The sequence below is a fragment of the Echinops telfairi genome, unplaced genomic scaffold, assembly GCF_000313985.2.
Source record: "Echinops telfairi isolate 266 unplaced genomic scaffold, ASM31398v2 ScPeMD7_655;HRSCAF=1070, whole genome shotgun sequence".
In the NCBI taxonomy this organism is placed as follows: domain Eukaryota; kingdom Metazoa; phylum Chordata; class Mammalia; order Afrosoricida; family Tenrecidae; genus Echinops; species Echinops telfairi.
In genome coordinates this window covers 25,624,925-25,639,608 of record NW_022104553.1, presented here as the reverse complement: position 1 = coordinate 25,639,608, position 14,684 = coordinate 25,624,925, and the positions used below count along the sequence as shown (strand labels likewise).

Below are 14,684 nucleotides of genomic sequence, written 5' to 3'. Positions count from 1 at the left end.
GGCTGGCGTACGGGGAGCCGGTGGGGTTGGAGTTGGCCACGGGGCCGGCCACGTTGGCGTAGCTGATGTTGAGGCAGCTGCTGCTCTGCGGGTCCTCCTGGACCTTCTGCACGATGGCGCTCACGGCCTTGTGCACCTGCTCGGGCTCGCCGCTGACCGTCACCACGCGCTCCTGCAGGTTGATGCCCTCGGGCTTCTGGGACAGCTGCACCCAGGCCCCCGACTGTTCCATCACCGCTTTGACCGTCGCGCCCCCTTTGCCGATGATCAGGCCGGCTGTGCTGTTGGGGACGATCAGCTTGGCCTGTGTGGGGAGCGAGAGGGGTGGGGTGGGGACTCTTTAGTTGGTCACTGAGGACCGACCTACAACCCGGGCTCCGAGCCGCTTCCACCCCACGCACGCAGGCCCCACGAAGCCAAACTGGAATGCAGTCCAAGTTGTGCCTAGTGGGTGAACCGGGGCAGTCACCCTAAGGAGTAAAACGACAGGCCGACGCTCGCTTGGAAGGAGACTCACTCACCTGGTAGAAAACAGTGGTTATGCGTCTCTGGCTGTTCATGGTTCGAAACCATCAACCCTTCCCAGAGAGGAAGATGAAGTTTTCCACTCCCGTAAAGAGTTCCCATTTTGGTAACTCACAGGGGTAGTTCTTGGCACAGAGTCACAGGGACCTTATATAGGGTTTCTGAGGCTGTAAATCTCTATGGCAGCAGACCACCTCCTCAGCTTTCTTCCATGGAGTGGCTGGTGGGTTTGAACCCCTGACTTTGCGGGTAGCAGTCCAACACTTACCCGACAGGGCCATCAAAGCATGGAATGTGAGAGGTCTACCACCAACCCCTTGTGACATAGCCCTAAAAGACAAGCCCCCAAACCAAACCCATTGCCTTTGAATTGATTCTGACTCATGGTAGTCCTATAGAACAGAAGGATTTCCATATGGTTTCCCAGGCTGTGGGAATAGATTGCCACTTCTTTATCCCAAGAGCAATGGGTAGGTTCGAGACCCTGGCCTTTTGGTTAGCAGGCGAGCGCTTAACCATCATACCATCAACATGCCATTTGTTGTTGACATACCGCCAGATTGGCCAATAAAGAAAAAGCTACTATGGCGAATGCCTCACTATTCTCTTGGTCACCCATTCCATGTTTCCAAAGCCCATAGTTTATCCAACCCCCAAGGGCTTGCTGCCTGGTCTGGGGGGCTTCCAGAATCCCCCACCAGGAATGGATTGGTGGCTACGCCTCCTTCTGCATTGTTAAATATTTTGATGACCAGTTTGGGAATAAGGCACCGTTAAGACTCACTGCCCTGGGGTCAATTCCAACTCGTGGCCACCCTACTGGGTGGGGTAGAACCGCCCCTGTGGGTTTCCAAGGCTGTAAATCTTTACAGGAACAGAAAGCCTCATCTTTCTCCCTTGGAGTGGATGCTGGTCTCAAACTGCTGGTTTTGCAGTTAGCAGTCCAATGTCTAACTACCACACTACGAGGGCATCTTAAGGCATCGTTAATTTCACTTCAGAGATGAGAAATTTGAGGTACAAAGGGACAAAGAGGCTTGTCCCAAAGCAACCCGGGTATCGATGGACTGAAATACAGTCTCTTGGATTCATGGTTGTGGTAGTTACGTAATCTGGTGTCAATTTGGAACTTGAGAGGATTATGAGCGAAGGAGTGGAGTCTAGTCTGTCAATCGGGTCATAGCCAATGAGACCTCTGTGTGGGCATGGCCTTTCCCGGAGGATTCTGGGAATGCTTACATTTCCTTCTTGGAGGCTCTCTGCTTACTCCCTGAGATGATGTTCTACTGACAAGACACATGGCACTACGCAGATAGACCCCATGCCCTGTGAACTGGAGAAGCCACGTGGAGACCCATGCCAGCACTGAGATGCTTCTATTGCCACTGGATCCACAAGACTTTGCACCCACTGGCTTGTGATTTTCCTGCATTCAACATCATTGCATGTGTTTTGTCATTGCGTGAGTCTGAAGAGGGCGTTATAGATTGGTATCGGACATATGAGCTAATATTGCACTTGATCTGGACTGGGCTGGGATGTTTTCTCAATAGTCAACTGCTCTTGTCTATAAAGCTCTTTCTTATACACGAGTTTTCATGAATTTGTTTCTCTCGTCTACCAGGACTAACACAAGGGTCCATTGGAATTCCCTCCTTCAGACATGTCCTTCTCACCTAAGTCCTGGGTCTGAGAAGGCGACTCAAAGATCCTGTTAAGTACTCAAAACAAACAAGTAAATACACGACAAGCCCGGTGGCGTAGTGGTTATGCACTGGGCTATGATTCTTCCAGCCAGCAGTTTGAAACCATCAGCTGGTCCTTGAGAGAAAGACAGGGCTTTCTACTCCCATTAACAGTTACAGTCTCGGGAATTCATAAGTCTTAAGCACAGGGCCACTTAAAGATGGAGACTCCACCTTCTCAAACACAGAGCAGCGCATCCTTCAACCACAAATGGGGTAATTCTGGTTCGAGTGGAGAGATTTCAGAACTAGCCCCGTGGAGAGCGTTTCTACCCAGCAATTCCTCCATCCTCTCAGACCGGTGAATCCTCTTCCATTCATTTCTAAACAGACCCTGGGGCAACGGGGTGTGTGCACAGCCCTGCCAGATGTGCGCCGGGCCGGGATGTCGGCACTCCACCAATGGAAAGCCAGACTCTTGCGCTGAAGAACTGTCCAGGGTCCTGCAGAACTTTGTAAGCTTCACAGGGCTTTCATCCAACTCCAAACCAAACTCCCTGCCTTCGAGCCACACTGTGTAGGGCAGGGCAGAAACTACCCCTGTGAGTTTCCGAGACTGTAACTGTGTACAGGAGTAGAAAGTCCTGTCTGCTCCCGAAGGGCGGCTGGTAGTTTTGAACTGCTGACCCTGAGGATCACAGCCCAATGCGTAACCACTACGCCACCAGGGCTCCTTAGGAACGTCATAGGCGAAGTCTAAATCCGTACCCTAAACAGAACTCCATGATACACGTGATTGTTATCGTGGTCACTCCATGCAGACACAACAGGACACTGGCCTGATGTTGTGGCACCCTCACGACCAGTGGCAGACGGGACCATTGTGAGCCACAGGGCTTTTATTGGCTGGTGCTTGGAAGTAGATCACTAGGTCTTTCTTCCTAGTCTGAGTCTGGAATGTCCCCTGAAAGATGCTCAGCAGCAGAGCAACACAGAACTCTTCACTGGCAGACGGCTGGGGGCTGCTACCCATGAAGTGCACTCACTGGCTGGAATCGAACCCAGGTCTCCTGTTGAACCACTATCGGCCTAGACAGTGTAATGATAACAAGATGTATAGCTGTAAAAAAGCCAAGCCAGACTCCCTGCCATCGAGTCGATTGCAACTCATAGCGACCCTCTAGGACAGTCTGTGGCAGTCACCTAATCTGGAGTCAATGTAAGGATGAAGAGTGTAGGGGTGGAGTCTAGGCTGTCAATCAGGAGATAGCCAATGAGACGTCTGTGTGGGCATGGCCTTCACCTGAGGATTCTGGGAAATCGGGTACTTCCTCCTTGGAGGATGAAGACATCTCTCTCTCTCTGCTACTTCCTGGGAGACATTGCAGAAGACAAGCCACATAGATGCAACCAGACCTCGCAAGCCGGAGAAGCCACAGAGAGACCCCTGCCAGCGTTGAGATGCTTACAACGCCCTGGACCCAAAGACTTTCTACCCACTGGCTTGTGATCCTCCTGTATTTGGCTTCATTGCATGTGTTTCATGAGTCTGAAGAGGACTTTATAGATTGGTGTTGGACATGTGGGCCAATATCAGACTTATGGCCTTGGACTGGGTTGGGATGTTTTCTCATTGTTCAATTGCTCTTGTATATAAATTTCTTTCTTTTTTTTAATTAAAAAAATTTTTTTAAATAAATTTCTTATACACATATGTGTGTCCATGGATTTGTTTCTCTAGTCTACCCAGACTAACACAGAGCAAACTGCTCCTTGTGGGTTTCCGAGACTAAATCAGTATAGGGTTAGACGCCTCCTCTCTCTCCTACAGTGTGGTGTGTAACTTCACACTTCAGACCTTGTGGTAGCAGTCCAACATGCAACCCTCGATGCCACAGAGGCCCTTGTGTATATGTAAATGGAGAAAGATATTAAAACTTGGTGAATCTAAGTGCAATGAAGAAACGAGCTATGGTTGGTTACGCATTGGCCTGCTTAATGCAATGACAGCAGTTCAAAGCCACCACCTGCTCCTGGGGAGAAAGACGAGGCTTCCTGCTCCCGTGAAGAGTGACAGTCTCAGAAACCCACAGGGGCAGTTCTATTCTGTCCTGTAGGGTGGACATGACTTTGAATTGGCTTGATGGCAGTCGGGATTTTTTTATTTAATTTTTTTTTTAGTTTAATTGAAATGGGAAGTGATTTCACTGTACTATTTTAAAACACTCTCAAAACAAGTTATAAAAAACACACACACAGGCTCCAACACTGCCTTTCCCTTTCATTTTATATATGGTTTATTTTCCGTTTCCCCTTGAGAGCATCTAAGACCCACAGGGGTGGGGATGTCTGTCTGTTCTGGGCACTGCAAGGGTCCTCAGCGTGTAGAGTTGTGTTTGGGCACATTTGAATCATGGGGCTGGCCAAGACGATGGAAAGCACCACGGACAGCCCAAAGCACAACCAAATCTGTCCTGGAAGAAGTCCAAGCAGAACATTCCTTGGAAGCAAAGCGGAGTGAGACTTTGTCTCCCATACTTTGGACGTGTTGTGAAGAGAGACCCGCGCCCGCAGAGGGCCCTCAAGCTTGGCCAAGTGAAGAGGCAGAGATGAGGAGGGAGGTCCTCTATGAGATGGATTGACACAGGGCCTGCGCTTGTGGGTTCATACCTAACCCTTGTGAGGGGGGCACAGGTCAGTACAGGGTTTCCTTCTGCTGTGCCTGGGTCGCTATGAGTCGGGACCGGCTCGGTGGCACCTAAAGGTGGCTCAGCACAGCCCGTCTGGGGGACTGAATGGAGGGAAGGAAGAATGAGTGACAACAAAGGGAGCGAGGCAGAAGCCAAGCCAAGCAGATCTGAAAAGTCATCAAACAGCGGTTCTCAACCTTCCGAAGGCTGCGGCCCTTTCAAATAGTTCTTCATGTGATGGTGACTCCCCACCATAAAGTTATGATGAATCGGGCGACCCCTGTGAAAGGGTTGCTCGACTCCCAGAGGGGTCACGACCCACAGGTTGAGAACCGCTGTAATAAACCCTAAGCGTGGTGGATGACCTAGCTATAGGATCAAGCTACAGCAGGATTGGTGGAGCAGCCGCATGGAACCCGCCTGGTGGTCGTGGTGTGCGTGGGTGTGGGTGCTCTACCTTTGGACAGCCAATCTCGGCTCAGGATGGTCAGTCAGTTCTGCTCGCTCTAGATCAGTGGTTCTCAACCTACCTAATACCACGACCCTTTCATACAGTTCCTCGTGTTGTGGTGACCCCCCCCCCCAACCATTAAATTATTTTCATTGCTACTTCATCACTGTCATTTTGCTACTCTAATGAATCATCATGAAATATCTGATAGGCAGGATGTATTTTCATTGTGACAAATTGAACATCATTAAAGCATAGTGATGAATCACAAAACAATGTCATTATATCTTGTGAAAGATTTATTTCTAATGACAAATCAATGAAATTTTGTCTTGAAGCATGGTGTAGCACGGGTACTCATATGTGGGCGGACCCACCTGCAGATGGCTAGAGGAGCGGTGTCTTGGTTCCTAAGACCATGGGAAATGTGTGTTCCAATGGTCGTAGGCAACCCCTGTGAAAGGGTCGTCTGACCCCCAAAGGGGCCGCAAACCCACAGGTTGAGAACCACTACTCTAAATGCAACCGGGAACTCTGATTGGTAAAATGTCAAGCAATCCTGGGTTTTAAAACATTGGCAATCTCCTCGAATTTCCGGAACCACTGTGTGAACAATCTAATGTGCTGGCCAGGCCCCACCCCCAGTTTTCAGTCTGTGCCTGTAGATCCCAGAAAAGCAGATTCGACTCTCGACCCTCGCATCTCATGATCAGGTTCAAACCCTTGGCTCTAACCTCTGATGCCAGGAAAGGGACGGAGTCTCCTTGGGGCTTAGTTTTCTCACCTGTGAAATGGGCGTGGGGACAACGTCTTCCATAGGGCTCTTATGAAAACCTCCCTGAGGTCATCCGATGAGGTGTGTGTTACCTGTCAACCTTGTGGTCAGCCGTTTGAACCACCAAGGGAGAAAGCCGGGGCTCTCTGGTCCCCATAGAGAGTTACAGTCTTGGACACCCACAGGGGCAGTTCTACTCTGTCTTGTATGGTTACGATGAGCGGGAACGGTCTCAGTGGCTGTGAGTTTTAGTTTCAGATGTTGAATTGGAATCAAGAGTTTGAAAGCCTGGCCGTAAATAGCCAGAAGGGGGTGGAGCTGTCCTTCAGCTCATCCGCAGCCCCCGCCACTGCCAGGTGAGTCACAACTGCTGCTTTGTGTTGTTAGCTTGGCCCCTGTGGGCACTTTATCATTCCTTCACCCAATCGTCTGTCGGTCACCAAGCACAGGGTGTCCCGGGAGGAAGCTATTCAATGTGTGTCTGGAGTAGCCACTCAACCCATGGTTGCAGTCACGGGCAGACCTGGCGTTGACGCCCCACACCTGTGATCCAGGCACTTTGTGGGAATCAATTTGGCAGTTCCTAAAAAAGAGCTAAATGTAGAGCTACCAGGTCGGCGTGGCTGTTCACCGTGGAGTCAATGCTGACTCCTAACAACCCCATGTGAGAGAATCAAAGTTCAGTTTCCATAAACAACACCACCACCAACAACAAACAACACTCTGCCTCTTGGACATTGAAGAGGGGAGACCCAAGAAGAATGGGTGCAGTTGAATTATGGTGCCGGCAAAGAAGACTGGAAGTACCACGACTGCCAAAAGAACAAACAAGTCGATCCTAGAAGTGCAGCCAGAGCGCCCCCTAGCCCACAGCAAAGCCATTGCCATCAAGTCCACGCCAACTCACAGAGACCCCAGAGGACCGGGCAGGGCGTGCCCTGTGGGCTTCTGGGACTGCAATCCTTTACGGGAGTACAAAGCCCTGTCTGTATCCTGTGGAGCAGGTGGTGGTTTGCATCTACCGACCTTGCAGTTAGCAGCCCAAGGCATAACCGCTGTACCACCAGGGCTCCTTAGGGCAAAGAATAGTAAGGGTCCCGTGGACTGCCCGAAAAACAAACGAGACGATCTTAGAAGCGTGCCCAGGGTGCTCCTTCGAAGCGAGGGTGGTGAGACTCCATCTCACATCCTTTAGACATATCCTCAAAGAGACAGATCGACACAGGCACCAACAATGAGCATAAACATACAATTATTGCGAAGATGGTGCGGGACGGGGCAGTATTTCCTCGTGTGGCACCCGGGCCGCCACAAGGTGGAGTGGGACACACCTAACAGTGGTCACAACTGCCGTTGAAGTCACAGCAAGCACCTACAGGCTTTCTAAGACTGCAAGGATATATGGAAGCAGACAGCCTCACCTTTCTCCCATACAGTGGCTGGTGGGTTTGAACTACTGACCTTGCAGTCAGCAGCCCAAAGCCTGACCCACAAGGCCACTGGGGCTCCTCGAGTGTCCATATCACCTAAAAATGGAGTAAACACCCAAAACAAAACACTCACAGCCATTGAGTGGTGGCGACTCACGGCAACCCTATAGGGCTTAGGAGAACTGCCACCATGAGTTTCTGAGGCTGTAACTCTTTTCGGGAGTAGAAAGCCCCTTTCTCCCGAAAACCAACAGCCACGCACAAATGTGTGCGTGAAGGTTGGTAGCAGCCCGCAAAGTGGAAGCCAGTCAAAGGCCCATCAACCGTGGATCACCATCAGGTGGTTCAATCCAAACAATGGATGATGATTTCACAGCAGATGTGAGAGCGGAGGTGAACCTTAAAAACCCTGTGCTGAGAGGCACCAGGCACAAAGAGCTGCGTGTGTTCATTTAAATGACATGCCCAGAATAGGGGCTCACTCACGCTGGCTGCCATCGAGTTGATTCTGACCCGGAGCAACCCCAGACACAGGGTAGAACCGCCCCTGTGGCAGTTTCAGAGATGTAACTCTTTACCAGATGTGGCTGTTACATTTTGCGGCAACTTGATAAACAGAGTGTGGGGTGGAGTCTAGCCTGTCAATCAGGTCACAGCTTGATGGTACCTCCTGGTGCTGGGCTGGGCCTGGCCTCATAAGGATGATCCTGGGAACTTTTTCTCTCTCTCTCTGCCTTTACTTTCCTGTTGGTCCACGTGGAGACCTGTGTGAGCCCTGGAGATGCTGCTCCCACTGCCATTGGATCCACAAGACTTTGCACCCACCAGCCTGTGATCTCCATCATCGCGTGTGAGTCTGAAGAGGGATTTGTGGACTAGTATCAGACTGATAGACTTCAGTTGGACTGTGCTGGGATGTTTTCCTGATATACAATTACTTCTTGATATACAGCGGTCTCTTAAACATATGAGTGTCTCTAGATTTTTCTCTCTGGTAAACTGGGTCTAGCACACCAGAGTAGAAAGCCTCTTCTTTCTCTGTTAGAGCTGCTGGTGGTTTTGCCCTGCTCAGCTTGCGGTTTGCAGCCCAGCTCGTAACAGCTACCAAATGCAGATGAGTGAGTGTTTGCCAGGGGCTGGTGGGATTGAGGAGGGGCCTAAATGGTATGGGGTTTATTTGCAGGTGGTGAGGAGAATGGTCTCGAACTAGATCATGAACAGTGTCCAACTTTGTGAAAACACTTAACAAAAATGAAACAGAATTATAGACTTAACCATGGTGAGCTATATAGTGTGTGAATGATGTCTCAACAAACTCCTGCCATCCAGTCAATTCCAACTTCTAATGACCCTATAGGGCAGTGGTTCTCAACCTACCTAAGGCCGCGTGACCCTATAATGCAGTTCCTCATGTGGTGGTGACCCCCACCATCCATAAAATTATCTTCGTTGCTATTTTATCACTGTAATTTTGCTGCCGTGATGAGTTGGGCAACCTCTGTGAAAGGGTCATTCGACCCCCAAAGGGGTCGCGACCCACAGGTTGAGAACCGCTGCCTTCAAGTGAAGCCCCTTAGAGTCCTGGGAGACCCAGGGTGGTGGAAGAATTGGATCTGCGCATCATCTATGCCTGCTGCTGTTGGTAAAGTGTGCTGGCGGCTTGGTCAGCAGTTCAAACCCACGAGCTCCTCTGCGGGAGCAAGATGAGGCTTTCTGATTCCTTCATGAGTGAGGGTCTCAGGAACCCACAGGGACAATTCTACCCTGTCCTGTTAGGTCGCTGTGAGTCGGATGGACTCGATGGTAGGGAGTTAGGTTTGGGCTATTGTCAGTTGCCGGGGAGCTGGCTCCCACTCGCGGCAACCCCGTGTGTGCCACGTAGAACAGCCCAGCGGGTTTTCAAAAGCACGCCGCCAGGCTTTTCTTCTGAGGTGCCTCCAGGGGGGTTTCAGCCCCCAACCTTTTTACCAAGTGAAGTCCAGCAGCACTTCTCTGTTTTCTCCATCCAGGGACTCTCCACACGCAGGTCTCCCTGGCCTTTTGAAAGGAGAAAGCTCCTTTAAAACCTCTCTTAGGCCCAAGTGGCCCAGGCAGTCGCCAGTTGTTTATATGGGGAGTTTTTGAGTGCTCCCAGACCCCCAGAACCACAGCAAACAGCACAGGAGACCTGGCACAACACTACCAGAGTGTCCCAGGCACAGCTCGAGGCCAGGATGCGCGTGCAATTCCCGGGGGAAGGAGCGCGGCATCTCCACGCTCACGGCCTGCGGCGCATGTGCGGCCTCTAGTTTTGCTTCTTGCTTCTCTTTCTTTTCTTTAAAATAGAAGCATAATGGGTTTTCTTTGGACTTTTTATCTCCTCCCACAAAAGCCCAAATCCTCCCTGGCTTTCTCTCAGTGTGCAAAAGCAGGTCTGAATGTAGGCCTTTTGTCAGAGCCACGGGGGCGGAGGGCACACGTTGGAAAAGCGGAGGCCAGCTGTATGCTGGAGTCACAGATGTTGTAGCGGCCGGGAAACCATTGATGCTCTAGAGTAGGCCTGTGCTGCTCAGTGCTCAGCAGCAGCTGCCTTCACATCTAACACTGTACTCATCCCTCACCGCTGGGCATGTTCCAAAACACTGCCGTGTAGTAACTTATTTCATCTCTACACCGAGTCTGTAAGGTTTGGAGTCCTGGAGGCTTGGTAAGGTTACAAGGTGGGCGGCTAACTACCAGGTCAGCAGTTCAAACCCACCAGCTTCTCTGTGGGAGAAAGGGCTTTCTACTCCTGTCAAGTTACAGTTGCAGGAACCCACAGGGGCAGTTCTACCCTGCTCTAGAGGGTCGCTGTGAGTTGGCATCGACCCAGTGGCAGTGAGAGTTATGGTCACGGTTTACGGTTTGGGAAATGGAGGTGCAAGAGGTAAAGCAACTTGCTCAAGGACGCACGGGGACTGAGGATGTGTTCCCGGGGGTGGAGGCAGGGAGTCCAGATGCAGGATCCCAGCCTTTATCCTCAGAAATCCTGATTCCAGGGCCTCTGGGCTGAGATCCTAATGTGAAGAATGGAGATGCCCCAGTGGAGTCGTGGTTATGTGTTGGGCTGCTAGGTCAGCAGCTCAAAACCACCAGCCATTCTTCAGGAGAAACACGGAGCTTTCTGTTCCCTCAAAGAGTTCCAATCTTGGAAACCCACAGGGGCAGATCTACCCTGCTCTCTAGGGTCGCTGCGAGTCGGAATCAATTGATGGTAGTGAGTTTGTGTGTCTTCTTTTTATTTTCGGTTGAGAGCCAGGAAGCAGTGTTTCACATCCTTCCCATGACTCACATGAACATGTCCTCAGGGTAGACCAGTCCCTGGGAGAAGAACATCATGCTGGATAGGTAGAAGGTCAGCGACAAAGAGGAAGACTCTGAAAGGTATGGGTCAACACAGTGCCTACCACAGTGGTCTCCCACCTAACGACTGTGAGGATGGTGCAGGACTGGCTGGCATTCCATTCTGTGGTCCATGAGCTGCTGTCAGCGGGAACCAACTGAGGTCCCCCAACAACAACAAATGACTCTCCCACCAGCCAGAGCTAAGAACCACTAGTCTACCCCAGGGCTAACCAACCATTCACCCTCTGGCTATAGCGACGGCTGGCCCACAGCCAGGGTTTCTTTGGTTCACGCACAAAACTCTGCTAATGAGTTGATTTTGACTCATAGCAACCCCACAGAACAGAGTGGGGCTGTCCCCCGTTGAGCTGTCAGGGCTATAAAGTTGGACAGGGAGCAGACAGCCTCATTAGTCTCCCTCGGAGCAGCTGGTGGGATCCCACTGCTGGCCTTGTGGTTAACAGCCCAGCATGTGACCCACTATACAACTGGGGCTTCTCTTGGACCTCTCACTGCCACTGAGTAGATTCTGACTCATAGCGACCTTGCAGGACAGGGTAGAACTGCCCTTGTGAGCTTCCACAACTGTTGGACCTCTTTACGGGAATCCTGTTGAATCAGAGTGTTGTAAAAAGACTCATCCTTGCCTTTACAGTCAGTTTCTCTCAAAGATGCCAGGTTTATTCTGAAGAATTCTGGGTGACGTGGACCACATTGTGTCTACATTTCCCGCCCCAGACAAGAGTCGGCGGAAGCCAAGTGGCAGACGTCCCTTTTAGGGACTGAATGTTTCCTGGAGGATGTTGGTCTCCAGCCTGTATATTCCCTCCCTGGATCCTGCAGGCATTCCCCTGTATATTCCCTGGGTTGGCTTGGTGGACACACCGTAAGGGAAAGTGAGGCCCAGAGTGGACACATACTCTAAAGCGTCGAAGTGTCTCCTGACCTCCGAATCTGATCATCGACAATGACAGCAGCTATCATGTTTTGGAGAGCTTTCTCTGCACCGGACAGGGTTTCTAAGTGCTTTTCAAGCACCCAAGAGCAATCAACCACCATCCTTAAGTAGAGAGATCTGAATGAATCACATTTAGCAGGGGAGAAACACGGGGCAGTGAGAAATCAAGTGGCTTGTCCTAGTTCATACAGGTCAAAAAACTCACTGCCATTCAGTCCCATTGAGTCCATTCCAAGTCGAGGTGACCCTACAGGGCAGAGAAGAATTGCCTGGTGGGTTTCTGAGACTACCTCTTTCCTGGGGTGGAAAACCCCATCTTTCTCCTGAGCAGCTGCAGTGGTTTTGAACTGCTGACTTTTCGGTTAGCAGCCCAATGCATAACCACTAAGGCACCAGGCTCCTGGGTTATACAGTTAACTCACTGCCATCGAGTTGATTCTGGCTCACAGTGACTCTATAGGACTGAATAGAATGGCCCGGGCGGGTTTCTGAGACTGTAACTCTTTACGGGAACAGAAAGTCTCTCTTTTTTCTCACGTGCGGAGCCGTTGGTGGGTTTCAACTGCTGACCTTGAGGTTAGCAGACCAGCGTGCAACCCACTACGCCACCAGGGCTCCTCATTCTGTGGATTAGGGGCGGGGGTGGGAGGCTCAGGCACAGATGGGGCTGACCCCGTTTTCCCTGCCACATCCACAGAGTCCCTTGTGGCCGTGAACAAAGCGTAGGGGGGGTGGGGTGGGGGGAGAGAAGAGGCGATGCCCAGTTCCCTCTAAGCTGTGAGTACATTGGAGAGGCTCGGAGGCTGCGTGCAACGGAGCCGCTTCAGCACCAAGGACAGCAGTTGCGCTCCCAGCCCCAAACCCCGCAATCTGTTTCCATCATTGCTCCCGGGCTCTCCTTCCACCACTTCGCCCAGAGCTTTAGGGGAACGCAGCTCAAGGTCCGCCCCGCCGCAGGGCAAAGACTAGATTTAAGAATTCCAGAAAAGTCTCCCGTGTTTCCCTCTAGGATTCCTCCCTGCAAATGGCTGACAGTCAGTCGCTCGGCGCCGAGCGCACACCGGCCTGGGAGCAGCAAGCAATCAGGGAGCGCGCGCGGCCAGCCCCGCGTTCCCCTCTCCTTTCATCTTCCACGCAATCCGGACCCCACCACCAGGGGGCCTTGCTGTGAGCGCACCTGCCTCCACCCCCACCCCCCGCCGCACCGTCGTCATAGCAACCGCAGAGGCCTGGGAAGCGATTGGCCGGCTCGCTGCCCCGCCCCCTACGCCACTGCTTCCTGGTAACTGAGGCAACGGAGAGGCGTGGCCCTCCTCCTCCCTCGAGAGGGCTGCTACGGGCCCTTTCTCCAAAAGGGTGACTGCCCTGTTCCAGTGATTCACTTAATGGGAAGGAGGAAGGCGTGTGAGACCATTTCTAAAGGTGTCCAGGATGGGGCCGGGCTGCAGGTGATGTCACTTCCGGTGACAACAGGAAGTGGGAGGCAGGTTGCTCAGAGAGACAATGGGATGCAGTGGAGGAGGGGAGAAGGGGGATCGATGGAAAAGCGGGATTTGGGTGCAAATTTTCCGTCTTTCACGCCCCCCCGCCGAACTGGACCAGCGCCAGGAGACCATCTTTCTGATGAAGGCTGATTTGTTAATAGTCACCATTATTGTGGATTTTATTCCGACTCTTGGCCAAACCCTAGAGGATTAGGGCAATACTGCTCCGTGAGGTTTCCAAGACTGTAACCCTTTACAGAAAGCAGACTACCAGCGGGTTCCAACCTCCGGCTTTTTTGCAGTTAGCAGCAGAGTCACCAGAGTCCCTATTTATAATAACTATCAAATATTGAGGAGGCTTGGCGTCCTGGGCTACGCCTTGGGCTGCTGACCACAGTCGTCCGCAGGAGGCAGCTCAGACTTTCTGCTCCCATAAAGAGTTAACAGTCTGGGCAACCCTCAGGGACAGGTTCAACTCTGACTCATAGGGTCCCGATGAGCCGGAACTGACTCGTTTTGAGTTTGACCATATATGAATGTGTGCGATTTTTATAGGCACCCTCCCGCCGCATCCCACCCCACCCCCACCCCTCATCGTCCAGCTATGCGGGAGGGATGTCCCATCCCCCACGTCGCCAGCTTTACAGTCTCACCCAGGCTGCCCCAGCTGACCTGCTTGGCTCTGTCAGGATTCATCGTGGTTTGAGGTTGAAGGATGTTGACCACTTCGGGCTTGGTCATCGCTTGCGGGATTTCTCGGACCTTCTCCGCAATAAAGCTGTGCACCGCATTCAAGGCCTCCGCTGTGCCCTGCACCAGGCACACCCGCTCAGTGGTTCCTGTTGCCCCCGGGGGAGGTGGGGGGGGAGAGGGCAGGCACGTTAGGCTGCGATGGCGATATTCCTGAGTGGACAAGTCACCCACGAGATGCCCATCCGGCCCCACCCCATGCGTGTCACGGCAATGTCTGCTGTGTCAGAGCGCGACCCACAGGCTTGCCAATGGCTGCTTTGGCCCCAGACATAGATGGCCAGAACTTTCTGCTGAGACTAACCCCAAACCCAAACTCACTGCCATCGAGCCCATCTGGACTCATAGCGACAGGCCTCATCTCATGGACTCCTGGTAACTGAATTCCAGAGAGTGGGTCTGACCCGCCCCGCAGTGACAGGCGGTACACATCCACTGGGCAAGCCAGCATGGGCACCCAGGCCACGTTGGACAGCTGGGAGAATGAGTTGAATCCCTGTTTTGTACTTTGCACCCCTAAACCATTTCCAAGAGCGGGGAGAATGAGGCTTAAGTGCTCTGCCATGCCCGCAG

The 14,684-nt window shown here is 52.0% G+C and overlaps 1 protein-coding gene across 1 annotated transcript in view; it reads right to left on the bottom strand.

The window, feature by feature from the left end:
• NOVA2 (NOVA alternative splicing regulator 2) overlaps positions 1-14,684 on the bottom strand; it is a 34,269-nt gene that overhangs the window by 5,156 nt on the left and 14,429 nt on the right. Inside the window, exons 3-4 of the mRNA XM_045292666.1 lie at positions 14,034-14,200; positions 4-304 (exon numbers count right to left, since the gene is read on the bottom strand). Coding sequence (XP_045148601.1) covers positions 4-304; positions 14,034-14,200 — 468 coding nt within the window. The remainder of the gene's footprint in view (positions 1-3; positions 305-14,033; positions 14,201-14,684) is intronic.